General features: G+C 41.9%; 1 protein-coding gene across 1 annotated transcript in view; it reads right to left on the reverse strand.

Annotated features, from left to right (window-relative positions):
• Nucleotides 1-2,070: 2,070 nt before the first annotated feature.
• Nucleotides 2,071-15,189, reverse strand: part of LOC109936295 (uncharacterized protein C2orf73) — a 59,403-nt gene continuing 46,284 nt past the window's right edge. The window contains exons 4-5 of the mRNA XM_020534911.2: nt 9,165-9,280; nt 2,071-3,371 (exon numbers count right to left, since the gene is read on the reverse strand). Coding sequence (XP_020390500.1) covers nt 3,015-3,371; nt 9,165-9,280 — 473 coding nt within the window. The 3' untranslated portion in view covers nt 2,071-3,014. The remainder of the gene's footprint in view (nt 3,372-9,164; nt 9,281-15,189) is intronic.

Genomic DNA, 15,189 nt, shown 5'->3' on the forward strand with positions numbered 1-15,189 from the left:
CTAGGCCCGAAATGTCAGCCTTCCTGCTCCTCTGATGCTGCTTGGCCTGCTGTGTTCATCCAGCTCTACACCTTGTTATCCCTGAAATAAATCTGCTTGTTTGTCTTTCTCATGTTACAACACTTGGTTTATGGCCCAACCACTGGTCATAGACCTTCACATTCTTTCACCCACTAGAATCTAAGCCATCACTTGGGACAGCTGCTCCCTTAATTCAGGTTCAAGCTAGATGTCCAAGAGCTCAAGGTTAGTGGGATTCAACTTTGGAAGTTAAACAAACAATTTTAATCAAAGCTACCCAGGGAAGCTGATGTTGTCTGTGCTTTGGACATGCCAATGGGTTTATGTACTAAAAACACTTTACTAAGCACTCTTGATGGTGAAGATTCAGAATTTGATTCATGATTCAACTAGATTGTTGGGAAAAAAATATTCATTATTAAAAACACTATGTGAGCATTTCCCAAATTCCCACAATAGTTACTTTCTATTTAGCTCTATCTGTCTGATAAAGAATATAATACCTGCAATCATTCATGTGTTTGAGCTTGGCTGTTGAAATCTTCTTCCTCTGCCATGTAGAGCTGGCTCTCTTTCACAAAGGTGGGTCTTGCAGGTCAGAGTGGATCTTCTCCTGGGTCTTCTGCCACAAGTCTTGCTGTGAATATTCCCTGCAAATCTTCACTGAGTGGCTGGCTTCCAGGTATGTGCATTTTTATCCCCCCTTGGCCCGGACCTTCCAGAATTCTTTGTTGCCTTTGGCCAACGGGATCATGAGCTGGGTTTAAATCATCCAATGGGTTTGTACTAACACCCTTCACTGTTGCTGCACCAGGAAGTGTTAAGTGTACATACTCAGGCAGTCAAGATTAGAACATCTGGTCAATAATTCTCCAACCCTCAGCCTGGTTGTAACTGGTTCCTCTTGAATCTCTGCAACCTCTGTGATCTTGTTCTTCTCTGTTCTCTGTTACTGACAGCTGCTCACTGCTGTTTAATAATTCTGTCAAGCCTGATTTCTCCAGCTGTGGGTCAATTCAGAGTGTCCACATTTGGGCCCGTGGCCACTTGATCATAGTGCACTTCAATCAGGTCCCACCTCAGCCTTCTCTGTTCTAAGGAAAATAACCCAGCCTATCTAGAATGAAGCAAAGAATGGTGGATGCTGGAGATCTTAAACCAAAACAGAAACTGCTGGAGAAACTCAGCAAGACTGGCAGCATCTGTGGAGAAAACAGTGAATAATTCGAGTCCAGTGACCCTTCTTCAGAACTGAACTGAAACAATTCTGAAGGGTCACTGATCTCAAAACATTAATTCTGTTTTCTCTTCACAGATGCTCCAAATCTGCTGAGTTTCTCCAGTAATTTCTGTTTTTGTTTCAGCCTTTCTAGCTTTTCTGAGTATTGGTGAGTGAATGGAATATGCGTACATACTATTGCTATCCTGGTTTTGCTTTTTATACAAAGTAAATCTGATCAGGCGCAAAGCAAACTGCTATTCACTATTCCACCATTTAATGCGCCCACTGAAGCTGAATTTTTCCCTCATCACTCCAATAGGAAGCAACGAGCATAGAAGAAACCTGTTCTTTGATTCCAGAAATGGCATATAACATGAAAAGATTTATTCTTCATCGATGTGGATGTCGCCAACTGGGCCAGCATTTATTACCCATTCCTTGTTACCTTTGAGAAGGTGATGGTAGGCCGCCTTCTTGAATTTCCACACAATGTTGTTAGCTGCATTCCAAATCTAATAGCTTTGGTACATGTGCCAAGCTTTATTCTGGAAAACTTTGCAGGTTTGCCCAAACTTAGTTGTATCTGAATCCAACGTCCATGCTGACGTTGTGTGGTTCACCCAATTTTATTCTTATTATTATTCTTTGAAGCAAAATGAAAACTGAGAGGCTTGCTCAATCATTTTAGGGGCCACATAAGAGAGAACCACATTGCTTTGTGTCTGTAGTTGCATGTAGGTCAAATTGGGTATGTTCACAAGTTTCCTTACTTGAAGGACATTAGTGAACCACTGGTTTTGTCATAATAAGTAGCTACACAGTCACAATTGTGAATAGAAACATTTAATTCCATATTTACTTTATTTTCCAAAAACTGATTTCAAATTTACAAACTGATATTGGTGAGCTCCATAACTCAACCCAAAACATTTAATATTTGGATCACAAATGACTTCATTGGACTCAACATTTAAGGAAATGTGTGAGAGCCTCATATGCTAATTTCAAAAAGGTGTGTTTAAATCGAAGTTGATAGTTTAAGAAAAAGTGTATGCAATTCTAGCCACAAAAGGAACTCTGCATTATTTAACTGTACGCTGCTGATGTACAACATGTGGAATTAGAGTATCTAATGTTAAAAATAATTAATTAATTCCTGCCTTTAATATCTTAACCTTCCAATGCGACTTCACATTTGTGATTGTAACTTTTTACATTATCACATAAGGATGTAATGCATAAGTCAGAGTTAACAGATATCCTCTATGGCTGGTCTGTTGCTAGTCAAGAAAGAATATTGCAGCATTGACAGTGTATGCAAGAATAATGAAAAAATTTAATTTAAATTTAAGCCAGTATTTTTGACTGCTTTGTACTGCTGATAAAATGCAGTTTCTACACTATGGAGCACAGGGCCATAAGCAAAGCTGTAGCTGGCAACAATGCATAAATAGCCACAGTAGCAAACTCATATTGCCACACAGTAACATGGTACTCCAACAGTAAAGTTAAAGCAAAATTAAACAGGTCATACATATATTGTGCAGGAAACTGTTTTGTACAATGATGATGATTAAGAAGATTAAACTATTGAATAACTATGCTATTTTTAAAAAGCTATGTACTTTTTAAAGTGTTGACTGCTGCCAGTTTTTGTTTAATGTTGTTGTTGCTGATTGTAACATGTTAATGATTAGTTTGAGACACAAAGCTCCCTTGGAAGTGATAGACATTATGGTGTGCTAACAGCTGTACTAACATGGCTACATTTCTATTTTATTGCTGATGTAAGATCCAGAGCAACTTGCTGTTGTTCACTGAGTCCACCGTGTACTTCATTTGTCTGTGACCATAAGCTGTTTTGTCCTTCATTAGGAATTCTGGGATATGCCTTGGCTGCTTCCTCAGGGTCTGGTTTTGATAAGCAAGTTCCAGAACACAGCATCTGTTGAAAATTCACTGAGCTGGGCTTGGGTGAGGCCAATATGTCTTCCCCCATATTTCCCTTTTCTTCTTTTAACTGTTCCAGTGAATGTGACCCTTCAGTAACCAGGAATGCCTTTTCTCCTCTGGGAGCTATCTTTCCACTCTGTGAGTTTATCTGTGTGCACACAAAGGCTCCATGACGCTGGAAAAGGAAACAAATTCAGCTTTAACAAGCGGAACATAAGCATGTACTGGATACAGCTGTGGGCTGAGTTCATTTATTAGCTCAAGTGCTGGCACTGACTTGCTTCTTCCACTCCACTGGCCATCAGCTGTAGTTCAGTTATCTACAGGCAGCAGATAATGGATATTCTGTCAGTGCAATTTATTCATGAAACTAAACAACAATGGAAAGTTAAGTATTAAGATTTTGGCTCAGAAACAACTGAAAGAATAAGACTCTTATTCTGTTACAAATTGAATCCATTTACTATTTATTACTCAAATGTATGTGACTAGAATATTACACTGTTGTGCTTGATCTCAATTATTTCATGTCTTGAACAGATACAGTAACACATTGATTATATTGTGGGCTGACAGATTTAGAGCTGAATTTTGATAACTTTTTTTCTTCTAGGGCATTTCATGCAAGCAGCAATCAAATACATTTATTAGAAGGATGAAGAGGCTGCTCTTGCAAGTCTTCGACTGCAACTAGGAGGTACATGAGACAACAAGGTGTACAGCTGGATGAACACAGCAGGCCAAGCAGCATCAGAGGAGCAGGAAGGCTGACGTTTCGGGCCTAGACCAGACTGGTTTTCTGATTTGCTCTCCCTCCCCTAAGAGTCAAATGACTTCAGAATTGTATGATTGAACTTGTTTTTATCACTTTTTAAAAATTCATTCAAGGGTCATGGTCATCATTGGCTAGGCCAGCATTTATTGCATGCCCCTAGTTGCCTTTTAGAAGGTTGCTTTTAGAGAGGGAATTCCAGGACACTGAAGGAACAGTGATATACTTCCAAGTTAGGATGGTGAGTGGCTCAGAGGGAACTTACAGGTGATGGTTTTACCATGTATTTGCTGCCCCTGTCTTTGTACATTTTGTCATGGTTTTGGAAGCTGCTGTTTACTTTAGAAAGTTCCTGTCCTGTATCTTGTAAATGATACATACAGTTGCTCCTGAGCTTCAGTGGTGGAGGGAGTGGATGTGGTGCCAATCAAGCCTGCTGCTATTACTGGATAGTGTCGAGCTTCTTGAGTGTTGTTGGAGTTGCACTCATCCAGGTAAGTGGGGGGTATTCCATCACATTCCTGATGTGTATCTTGCAGATGGTGGACAAGCTTTGGGGATTCAGGAGGTGAGTTATTCGCTGCAAGATTCCTAGCATCAGACCTGTTCTTGTAGCCACTTTATTAATATGACTAGACCAGTTTAGTTTCTGGTCAATGGTCACCTACAGTGGAGGATAGTGAGGGATTCAGTGATGGTGATGCTGTTGAATGTCATGGGGCGATAGTTAGATTCTCTCTTGTGAGAGAAGATGATAACCTGGCATTTGTGTAGTAGGAATATTATTTGACACTTGTCAGCCCAAACCTGGATATTGTCCAGATCTTGCTGCATCTGGCCACAGACTTGCTCAATATCTGAGGAATTGCGAATGGTGCTGAACATTGAGCAGTTATCAGCGAACATTCCCATTTCTGACCTAATGATGTAGTGAAGGTCATTGTTGAGGCAGCTGAAGATGGTTGGGCCAAGGACAATTCCCTGAGGAACTCCTACAAATATGTACTAGAGCTGAGATGACTGACCTCCTCCAATTACCACAGCCATTTTCTTTGTGTCAGCAGAGAATTTTCCTTCTGATTCCTACTAACTCCGCTTTTGCAAGGGATCCTTCATGTCACAGTCCATCAAATGTGGCCTTGGTGTCAAGGGCCGTCACTCTCACCTCATCTCTTGAATTTAGCTTTTTTGTCCATGTTTGGTCAAAGCCTGTTTTGAGTCTCTAAGTGGCCCTGGTGGAACCCAAACTGAGCATTAGTGAGTAGGGTATTGCTAAGCAAGTGCTTCTTGATAGTACTTTTGAAAACACCTTCTGTCACTTCACTGATGATGATGAGTAGACTGATGGGGCAGTAGTTGACTGGGTTGGATTTGTCCTGTTTATTATGTACAAATCATGCCTGGACAATTTACTACATGGTTGGATAAATGCCAGTGTTGTAGCTGTATTGAAACAGCTCGGCTAGGGGTGCAGCAAGTTCTGGAGCACATTTTCATACTATCGCAGGAATGTTGTCAGGGCCTACTGCCTTTGCAGTGAATTGGCTGAAGACTTGCATCTGTCATGCTGAGAACCTCTGAAGGAGGCCAAAATAGATCATCCACTCAGCACTTCTGGCTGTAGTTTTTTTTTGTGAATGCTTCAGCTTTAATTTTTGAACTGATGTGCTGGGCTCCCCCAGCGCTCAGGATGGGATGCTTATGGAGCCTCCTCCTCCAATGAGTTGTTTAATGAGAAAGGTGCCAAATCTGAAAAAAAAAACTGCTTCCTGACCCAAACGTACTCCGAGGATGTGGGTTAGAACTCTAAATTTGCAAAGGAGCCTGTCAGCCTCACATCCATTCAAGTTTAACTCTGGTCAGTTGGCTCTTCCCATCTTAAGAAAGCCATCAGCTTTATTGAGATGAAAATGGTGGACTCAGGAACTAAATATTTTTGCCTTTTAGTTCCAGGCGCCTGCCTGCAGCCTCTGTGAAAGGCAGCCCCTCTCATCTATAACTTCCTTTCCTCAAAAGCCTCTCATCCCGCTACCAGACTGTAATCTCCCTTGTCACGAGGCCTCCCACCTCCAGCAGCAACTCTCTGTTTCCTCCTTCTCCAAGACATCCCACCAACCTCCAGCCCTTCTGCCCCTGCCAAGACCAACCATCCTCCCTGAGGCTTATGGCCCCCTGGAACCATTAGCCTTCCAACCTCACTCACTGCTGCCACCACTCCCCAGCCACCAAAATCCCTCTCAGGATTGGCAGCCCACTACATGTGGGAGAATCCTGGACTGAAAGTTCCCCATGATCTTCTGATGAACCCACTCTTTGCAGGTCAGGGAAGTAAAATTGGATGTAACAAGTAGGTGGGAAAATGGGGAACTAGTATACATAATGTATTTTGCTTTGTAAAAAGTGTTTGATAAGAGATACCACATAAAATGTTACTGCACAAGATAAGAGCTCATGGTGTTGGAAATGCTATATTAACATAATTAGAGGATTAGCTGACTAGCAAGAAGCAGATAATCAAAATAGATGAACCATTTACAAAATGGTAAACTGTAATTAGTGGAATGCCGCAGGATCAGTGCTGTGCCCTCAACTATTTATAATTTGCCAGAAGAAGGGGCCAATTTTATTGAACAATATTTGCAGATAATACAAAAATAGGTAGGAAAGCAAGTTGTGAGGAGAATAATAAAAGTTTGCAAAAGAATATTGATGGGTTAAATAAGTGGACAAAAAATGAATGAAGCATAATACGAGAAAATATGAGGTTGTTCACTTAGATAGGAAGAATAGAAAAAGCAAAATACTTGGACTGAGACTGCAGAATACTGTAGTACAGAGGGATCTGGGTGTATTTGTACATGAATCACAAGAGGTCAGCATTCAAGTATAGAGGGAAAGCATGTAGAATGTTTGCCTTTGTTGCAAAGGGGATGAAGTATAAAAATTGGAAGATCAGTCTATGCTGCACAGGCATTGGTGAAACCACACATAGAACACTGGGTATTGTTTTGGTCACCTTATTTAAGAAGGGACATACTAGTATTAGAAGCATTTTGGCAAAGGTTCACCAAGCTGATTCCTGTAGGGAAGAAATTTTCTTTTAGGAAAAATGGAGAATATTGGATCCACTCTCGTTGAGGTGAGAGATGATGTTATTGAAACTCGACACTGTACTATCTGAGAGAATGGACAGATTCTTGTTAAGGCAATGGTCCTCTCCCCTGGCAGATTGAGAGTCAGTGAGAGACATGTATGGCCTCTTTTTTGGAAAGCCCACTGATTACAAGCTAATTAGGCTAGCAGCATGCCTTTCTTTGGAATCAAGACCTCAGGGGCAGAAATCTCACCCACTAATCAGTTCTCACACTCAACAGTCCCAAAGGGGGGGCAGTGACTGCTGCTGGTATGACAGATTTCGGAGTTCGAGGATCAAAGAATGACCCAGACCGGAAGTAATGTTGGGAGGAGTTTTGGGGGTGGAGTCTGTGAATACAGTTCTCAGTGGATCTCTTTCACCTTATCAAAGTTAAGTCTTTCAATGAGGCAATGAGTGCCTTTGATCAAGGGACCCCACATATGCTGGAATATTAAAAGCTAACAACATAGTTCATCTTTTGTGCACACTGTATGGTTGTGGTGGCAGGCTGAGACCGTCCTTAGGTGGTCATTAATTGATTTATCAGCTATGACTGGCAGCAGGGTAGGAGGTTGGCCATGGGCCATTCATTCATATTTCTGGAGAAGGCAGGAAAAAGGCAGGACTCCGGTATGCCATCATCCTGCCTAATTAGTTGTGCTTTCTTCAGCAGCGGCTTCTGGGTATTCCAGCGTTCATCATCTTAATCGACTTTTCCCGAACTGAAATTGATCTTAGATGAATTCTGTTTCAATTTTTACTTTTTTCTTCTTATCTAAGACCTCTGTCATTAATACAGTCACCATGGTATGACAACTTATAAAACTGCTAATTTTTTTGTAAAAATACACATGACATTAAACTGCTATTCTAATCTATTCTATTCTACTGTCGCCAAACTCACTACAAGAGACAGCAGAAAATTCTGCCCATTATTTCCTCTTTTGAGCAAATATAGAACTATGGGTCACAGTTTAAAAATAACAAGTCTCCCATTTAAGACAGAGATGAGGAAGAATTTCTAATCTCAGAGGTCATTTATAGCTGGAATTCTCTTCCCCAGTGAACAGTGGTTATTAGTTACATTAGGACTGAGTGATACAGCTTTTTGATTGACAAGGGCGTCAAGGAATATGGGACTAGGCTGGAAAGTGCAGTCAAAACCACAATCAGAGAAGCCATGATCAAAAATGGCATTCTTCTGTTCTTATTTTCTATGTTCTCTTGTCCTAAGAATCGTTTCTTAAGCCTAGCAATATCCTGGTAATCTACAGTGACTGTCTGTAATGGCACTGACTACTTCCAAATGGCAATCCTAAAACTGAACGTGCTGTAATGATAGCCTTGTATAAAATTATATAAACTTATCATGATCTTGTTGCTCTTACACTTAGCTACCTCACTAGAATACATTAATTGCTTTTAGTTCAGTTGAAAAGGTTTAAAACATGAGTACAGTGTCAGTAACAGTTCTAATACTCTTGAAAAATAGGATCAAGAATATTCATACTATTCAATATACTAAGTACAAACCCATTGTCTAACAAGAATGTTATTATGTATTCAGTTTTAGAGAAAGAAACCAAATCTATGAATAAGGAAGTGATGTTTTGATGGAGTCTAATAGAGCAGTCAATAGCATAGCCATAGGTCAAACTGTGGAATTCTATGTTTCTCAGAGTATAAGTTCTTAATATTTTCAATTTGTCCTTAAGTTTACAGCAATAAGGACATAAAGGTTGAATGCCTCCCCACCAAATTCTTACTCTTTCCTTACTTATTCTTGGCTTTCACTTCCACATTCTGCTCCTTTGCTCACATTGGCCATGATATGCTGGTTATAACCATCTTGAGTATTTAATTCAGGACCTTTCAGAACTTTATGGCTTAATTCCACACCAGACTGTGTGACAACCCACTTAGCCACTGAACAAGTCCCTTCAAGCACATTTGAAGTTCACAGCCCATGAATTGCCTTTGATACGAATTCAGTAATTAGTTACATAATACTTTATGCACAGTTGTGCACATAGACCTTACAGCTATTAATCTTGTCTTACCTTGCCTCTGATGGGTTCATTTGGACACTTCCTTGCATCATATTGGTGAATGAAAGATATGTATTCCCGATAATTCGTTGGAGGAGTTAGTAACTCTCTGGGATCCACCTGTGGAACTTGGTGATATTTTCAAGAAACAGATAAGTTCAACACAAAACAAAAAATAAGCACCATATACAAGAGGTTATTATTAGACTACATACAGCTGTGTTTCCCTGTTGTGAACTTCACTGTCAGTCCTTGATTACAACTGTGGTTCAAAAACTGATTGCAAAATTGAGAGTTCTCACTTTAATTAAATAGTATCAGAAATTGGCTAGCTGTAAGAAGACAGAGGGTGGTGGTTGATGGGAAATGTTCATCCTGGAGTTCAGTTACTAGTGGTGTACCTCAAGGATCTGTTTTGGGGCCACTGCTGTTTGTCATTTTTATAAATGACCTGGATGAGGGCATAGAAGGATGGGTTAGTAAATTTGCGGATGACACCAAAGTCGGTGGAGTTGTGGATAGTGCAGAAGGATGTTGCAGGTTACAGAGGGACATAGATAAGCTGCAGAGCTGGGCTGAGAGGTGGCAAATGGAGTTTAATGTGGAAAAGTGTGAGGTGATTCACTTTGGAAGGAGTAACAGGAATACAGAGTACTGGGCTAATGGTAAGATTCTTGGTGGTGTGGATGAGCAGAGAGATCTCAGTGTCCATGTGCATAGATCACTGAAAGTTGCCACCCAGGTTGATAGCGTTGTTAAGAAGGCGTACGGTGTGTTAGGTTTTATTGGTAGAGGGATTGAGTTTCGGAGCCATGAGGTCATGTTGCAGCTGTACAAAACTCTGGTGCGGCCACACTTGGGAGTATTGCGTACAGTTCTGGTCACCGCATTATAGGAAGGATGTGGAAGCATTGGAAAGGGGCAGAGGAGATTTACCAGGATGTTGCCTGGTATGGAGGGAAGGTCTTATGAGGAAAGGCTGAGGGACTTGAGCCTGTTTTTGTTAGAGAGAAGAAGGTTAAGAGGTGACTTAATAGAGACATACAAGATGATCAGAGGATTAGATAGGGTGGACAGTGGGAGCCTTTTTCCTCAGATGGTGATGGCTAGCACAAGGGGACATAGCTTTAAATTGAGGGGTGATAGATATAGGACAGATGTCAGAGGTAGGTTCTTTACTCAGAGAGTAGTAAGGGTGTGGAATGCCCTGCCTGCAAAAGTAGTAGACTCGCCAACTTTAAGGGCATTTAAATGGTCATTGGATAAACATATGGATGATAATGGAATAGTATAGGTTAGATGGGCTTCAGATTGGTTTCACAGGTTGGCACAACATCGAGGGCCGGAGGGCCTGTACTGTGCTGTAATGTTCTATGTTGTATGTTCTGCTATAGTTGAGGAGCTGTGTTTTTTAAATTTTATGGTATTTAGTTCCATAAAGCAATCTCATGTCACTTTGCTGGTGCGCTGATAGTTTTGTTTCAGAATCATTCAACTCCACTAACTCCTGCGCTTTTACAGGTTTCCCTTGAACTGTCACCTTAATGTGAGCTTTGCCTACATCAGGGTATTTGTAACTTAAGAACAAAAACAAAGTTGCTGGAAAAGCTCAGCAGGTCAGGCAGCATCTGTGAAGGAGAAAACAGAGTTAACGTTTCGGGTCCGGTGACCCTTCCTCAGAACTGATGGTGGCTGGGAAAACATCAGTTTATGTGCAGAAAATAGGGAGGTGGGTGGGGTAGGGAGTAAACGATAGGATAGAGCCCAAAGAGAGAGAAAGACAGTTGGACAGACAAAGGAGTTGCTAACGGTCTGGCTGGGAGGGTGAATAGTTGTGAATGGGGACTACTAGTGACTAACAACAGAGGGTGTGTAGTGGCAGGCTATGTGGTAACAAGGCCTGGTGTGTGGGGTGGGGGGCTGGGACATGGGAAAGTTTAGGCCCTAAAATTATTGAACTCAATATTGAGTCCAGACGGCTGTAGGGTCCCCATGCGGAAAATGAGGTTTTGTTCCTCCAGCTTGTGTTGGGCTGTAAAGTGTTCACTGGAACCCCACTTCCGGTAAAGACTCCATCCCATTCTCTCAGTTCCTCCGTCTCCGTGGCATACGTTCAGATGAGGCCAACTTCGACAAGGGAGCCTCCGAAATGTCCACCTTCTTCCTCAACCAAGGACTCTCCAGCTCTGTTGTTGACAGGGCCCTCAACCAGGTACGACCCATCTCCCGCACTTCCGCTCTCACCCCTTCTCTTCCCTCCCACAACAGCGATAGGGTTCCCCTTATCCGCATCAACCATCCCACCAGCATCCACATCCAGAAGATCATCAGACGCCATCTCCGCCACCTCCAGCAAGATGCCACCACCAGACACATATTCCCTCCCCTCCCTTGTCTGCCTTCCACAGGGACCGTTCCCTCCAGGACACCCTGGTCCACACTTCCATCACCCCCAACACCTACCCACATCCCTACGGCACCTTCCCCTGTAACCGGCGAAGGTGAAACACCTGCCCATTTACCTCCTCCCTCCCCAGAATCCAAGGGCCCAAACATACCTTTCAGGTGAAGCAACACTTCACCTGCACTTCCAAGAATTTAGTCTACTGCATTTGCTGCTCACAATGTGGTCTCCTCTACATTGGGGAAACAAAGTGTAGACTTGGCGACCGCTTTGCAGAACATCTACGTTCTGCTCGCAAAAAAAACCCTGAACTACCTGTTGCCTGCCACTTCAATGCACCACCTTGCTCCCTGGCCAACATCTCTGTCTCTGGCTTGCTACGGTGTTCCAGTGAAGCCCAACGCAAGCTGGAGGAACAACACCTCATTTTCCGCTTGGGGACCCTACAGCCTTCTGGACTCAATATTGAGTTCAATAATTTTAGGGCCTAGACTCTCCCATGTCCCAGCCCCTCACCCCACACACCAGACCTTGTTACCACGTAGCTTGCCACTACACACCCCCTGTTGTTAGTCACTAACAGTCCCCATTAACAACTATTCACCCTCCCAGCCTGATCGTTAGCAACTCCTTTGTCTGTCCAACTGTCTCTCTCTCTCTTTGGGTTCTATCCTATCATTTACTCTATACCCCACCCACCTCCCTATTCTCTGCATACAAACTGACATTTTCCCAGCCACCATCAGTTTTGAGGAAGGGTCACCGGACCCGAAACGTTTATCTCTGTTTTCTCCTTCACAGATGCTGCAGATCTGCTGAGCTTTTCCAGCAACTTTGTTTTTGTTCTTGATTTACAGCATCCACACAGTTCTTTTGGTTTTTATTTGTAACTTAAGTTAATTAAGTTAGTTCTTGTAGCATAACTACTATATTTAGTCAAAGTGGTAATGAAAGATTCAGTAGAAATGTGGGACAACTCCTGATAAATATAAATATTACAGTAAGGGCCACTTCAGTGTCTGTACTAATATTAAGCTATTCCATTACAAAGAATTACATACTCTCATTAATGTGTCATGCTTCAAATTGTCCAGTTTAAGGTGGAGGCTGAGATCCTTATACTCCAAGGTCACATGCTAAACTTGTCTCTTAAAAGTATACTGCATACAAACTATGAAACATAGGAGAACATCCTTCTCTTTCACACTATGGCTGTGTATTATGAAAATTTGTCTATCATTGTTGATTTAAAATATTTTCAACAAGTTCAGTGAATGTTCCATTGATAATTATTTCTACATTTAGTAACACTTGCCAGTCATTTAAAATAGAAGCTTCTCCATCAATGTGATAGCCTATGACACTACAGTTGCAAAATCTGACTATCAGGCTTCACTGTGGAACAACAGTTTACTTAGGTTCTACATTCTGTATTTTGGGCAAGATAAGGCTTAAAGTTAAATACAGGATTCTCCTTTTATATCCATTATTTAATAGAACTTCTAAAATCAAATGACCTTTGGTGATAATGTAACAAAATTAAACTCTTCCCCACTCCTTCTCCACATCACTCTGTATCAGGGCCTCCCTGTTGTCATTCGAGAGGCAACACTTGCCTGGTTCAATTGTCATCTGTTTAATTCTTGCCAACATATCATATGTAACAATGTTTTTTTCCCAATACTTCTTCATGACCATTGGATCAAGGATCTAAGCTTGGTCCCCTCTTATTTCCCATGTGTTCTTCTTCAACAATATCTTCTGAAAACATAGCATTTGTTTTCACATATGCCCTGATGACAACCTGCTCTATCTCATCACAACCACTCTCAACTCCTCTGCTGTTGCCACGTTATTCAGTCACCTACAATAAACTCGATTCCAGAGCTTGTGACTCCATCTTTTGCCTTGGCAACAACTTGAAGCTGAACCAGACTGTTTGCAACCTTAGCTGACCCTGGTATGAGCTTCCAAGCACATTTCTGTGCCATCAGCAAGACACCTATTGTCACCTGTGTAACATTGTCCAACTCTGTCTCTGTTTCTGCCTGACTGCTACTGAAGCTCTCAACCATATCTTCATTACCTCTATGCTTGATTATGCAAATGCACTCATAGTTGGCCTTCCACATTCTACCTTCTGTACACTTGAGGTTTTTCAAACTCTGCTACCTTTATCCTTACACATACCAATTCCCATTCAGCCATCATGTTGTGCTTGCTGACCTACACCAGCTCCTGGTAAGGCTATGCCTCGATTTTAACATTCACACCTTGTGTTCAAGTTCCTCCATGACCTTATCTCTCCCTATTCCTCCAGCCTCACAACCCTCTTGGCAAATAGTGTTAAGGAGAATCCAAAGGGTTTCAACAAATACATTAGAGACAAAAGGATAACTAGGGAGAGAATAAGTCCCCTTAAAGATCAGCAAGGCCGCCTATGTGTGGAACCACAGGAAATGGGGGCAATACTAAATGAATATTTTGCATCAGTGTTTACTGTGGAGAAGGATATGGAAGATAGAGAATGTGGGGAAATAAATAGCGACATCTTGAAAAATGTCCATATTACAGAGGAGATGGTGCTGGACATCTTAAAATGCATAAAGGTGGATAAATCCCCACGACCTGATCAGGCGTACCCTAGAACTCTGTGGGAAGCCAGGGAAGTGATTGCTGGGCTCCTTGCTAAGATATTTTTATCATCGATAGCCACTGGTGAGATGCCAGAAGACTGGAGGTTGGTTAACATAGTGACACTATTTAAGAAAGGTGGTAAGGAAAAGCCAGGGAACTACAGACCAGTGAACCTGACATCAGTGGTGGGCAAGTTGTTGGAGGGAATTGCGAGGGACAGGATTTACACGTACTTGGAAAGGCAAGGACTGATTAGAGATAATTAATGTGGCTTTGTGCATTCGAAATCGTGTCTCACTAACTTAATTGACTTTTTTGAAGAAGTAACGAAAAGGATTGATGAGGGCAGACCGGTGGAAATGGTCTATGTGAACTTCAGTAAGGTGCTCGATAAGATTCCATTTGGTCGACTGGTTAGCAAGTTTAGATCATACGGAATAGAGAGAGAACTAGTTATTTAGATACAGAACTGGCTAAAAGTTGAAGACAGAGAGTGGTGGTGGAGGGTTGCTTTTCAGACTGGAGGCCTGTGACCAGTGGTGTGCCACAAGGATCGGTGCTGGGTCCACAGCCTTTCATCATTTATATAAATGATTTGGATGTGAACATAGGAGGTGTGGTTAGTAAGTTTGCAGATGACACAAAACTTGGAGGTGTAGTGGACAGCGAAGAAGGTTACCTCAGAGTACAATGGGATCTTGATCAGATGGGCCAAAGGGCTGAGGATGGCAGATGGAGTTTAACTTTGGTAAATGTGAGGTGCTGCATTTTGGAAAGGCACATCAAGGCAGGACTTATACACTAAATGGTAAGGTCCTGTGGAGTGTTGCTGAGCAAAGAAACCTTGGAGTGCAGGTTCATAGTTCTTGAAAGTAAAGTCACAGCTAGATAGGATAGTGAAGGTGTTTGGTATACTTGCCTTTATTGATTACTGCATTGAGTACAGGAGTGGAGAGGTTATGTTGTGGCCGTACAGGACATTGGTTAGGCACTTTT

The sequence above is a fragment of the Rhincodon typus genome, chromosome 9, assembly GCF_021869965.1.
Source record: "Rhincodon typus isolate 14 chromosome 9, sRhiTyp1.1, whole genome shotgun sequence".
NCBI classification, from domain to species: domain Eukaryota; kingdom Metazoa; phylum Chordata; class Chondrichthyes; order Orectolobiformes; family Rhincodontidae; genus Rhincodon; species Rhincodon typus.